The 2023-nt window shown below is 42.4% G+C and overlaps 1 protein-coding gene across 1 annotated transcript; it reads right to left on the reverse strand.

Moving 5' to 3' along the window:
* Nucleotides 1-249: 249 nt before the first annotated feature.
* Nucleotides 250-1038, reverse strand: LOC121965201 (STAM-binding protein-like A; the record flags this gene model as incomplete). Its single annotated transcript, XM_042515356.1, has 2 exons — nucleotides 250-416; nucleotides 627-1038. Coding segments are annotated over 2 exons (552 nt in total), but the record flags the coding sequence as incomplete, so codon positions are not given.
* Nucleotides 1039-2023: the final 985 nt, after the last annotated feature.

Consider the following 2023-nt stretch of genomic DNA (forward strand, 5'->3'; position numbering starts at 1 on the left):
AACTTTGCCAAATTGCCATGACTTTTCCAGGCTTTGCATGACTGTATGAACCCTGTATAACCTGATAAATGTGAATTAAATAAAACATTTATTCCAACACTGGAACAGAAAATGTCTTTTTTAACTACTTCAGGTTATGTAATGAAATTATTAAAATTTGTTGTTTCACTGATGAATAAAAACTACTAAAACATGATGAAAAACATTTAATGATCACATAGATTTTTATGCTTCCTCTAACAAATCTATTAAGAAGGGGGATTCGGTGCTGCTGGTTCAACAGAGTCTTACCAGTCTGCCACACAGGATGCCGCAAGTCTCTACAGCTCGGCTCGTGTTGGCTTCGGCCAGCCGCAGAAAGCTCCGGCACAGCTCAGCGGGAACGGCCAACTGCCGGAGGGCGTCCACCATCGTATCTGCAAAAACCATGTGGGTGAATGAAGAAAAGCTGAAGGAGAGAGTTTGATGCTTGTGATGTTCTGAAACGAGGCATGGTGTAAACAGGAAGTGAAGTAGGTCACGGGAGAAGAAATCAGCTCAGAAGTGTAAATACTTTACAGCAGGAGCGGGGCAGTATTAAAATCCTCCGGAGGCCGGCCCCTAATGTCACAAAAAGATTAACTCACTGTTGTTCCCGGGGCTGGTCAGAGACCCGGGCTTGAGCGAGCGGTCGAAGGTGGGCGGGCCGCTGGCAGGTGTGCTGATGGTGGCAGGAGGAGGATTGTATTGGTGGTTGGTGCTGCCGGACAGGTCCCCCGGGCTCTGCGGCGGGGTGGGGGAGACCTGCGGGGGCCCCTGGATGCCTGGAAGGAGGGGCATGTCAGGGGAAGGTGCGGTGGGCGTGGCGAACTCCAGCAGCACACGCTGGCGCTCCTTCTCCAGCTCCTGGCGGCGGATCATCTCCTCAAAGGCACTGAACTGCTCCTGCTCCCGCTGCCGTCGCTGCATCTCGGCTACGCGCTCCCGCTCCGCGTCCAGCGCTCGCTGCTTGGAAAGCTCCCGCGCCAAGGCCTCCTGCTCCATTTTCTGAACATATAGAAACAGGTTTCATACGCATTTTTACCAATACATTTCCAGGACTTTTCCAGGACTTTGGGGCAGAATTTCAAGACCGTGCATTCTCTAAAACAACCACAAATACTGCTCATTGGTTCTTTCTCATGACTTTGTAACAGCTTTTTAAAGTGTATATTATTTTTAAAAATGAACAGAAAGAACATGATTAGAACAGAATATCTAAATTTAACTTAGGGACTGTTTGTTATTTATGAGAGTGGAGGCTGTGGTGCAAAAATGGGAAGGCATGTTAAATTATTTTTAAGCACTGGGGAAGGACTTATGTTAGGGGCATGCAACTGTAAAATATTGTATTTTGTTTATATTTTACTGCCCGTTTTTAAAGATCTTTAAAAGATTTTGGCCATTTAGTTTTTTTTCCAAATTGCTTTTTAAAGAAAACAATTTGGTGAATTTTTAAAAAAATTTTGGGCAATTTTTAAACACAACATTTGGGCCTTTTTTTAGGGTGATTTTTGAATACAACATTTTGGCAATTTTTGTTTGGATTTTGGACAACTTTTTAAGAAAATATTTTGGCAATGACACAGGTTTGAAAGGCATGTTTTCCTCAAATATCACCAAAATTACACCATTTATCACAACCAGAAAATTTAAAAACAGAAATTATTGTTGAATTTTTAATTTTCTGACGGTCCCTGGACACAGCTTGTCTTATTATACAGGTTTGTGAAACAGATTTCCATGACTTTCTGGAAAACTTTCAGGGTATATCTAGTTTCCCAGATTTTTCATGACTGTAGAAAACACAACATGGAAGTACGTGTGTCCCCATGTGGTCTCTTTTTGTTTTTTTAACTCCTACACACATTTTGTTGCAGATTAATTCAGGTGAGGTGTAATCTGATTTCAACCTAAAATCTCTTTCAAACACTCACACATAATGTGACTATTCAAGGTCAATGTCATCGTTTTACCTCTAATTACTCTGTTAATGAACAAATGT

Source organism: Plectropomus leopardus, unplaced genomic scaffold, assembly GCF_008729295.1.
Source record: "Plectropomus leopardus isolate mb unplaced genomic scaffold, YSFRI_Pleo_2.0 unplaced_scaffold19016, whole genome shotgun sequence".
Classification (NCBI taxonomy): domain Eukaryota; kingdom Metazoa; phylum Chordata; class Actinopteri; order Perciformes; family Serranidae; genus Plectropomus; species Plectropomus leopardus.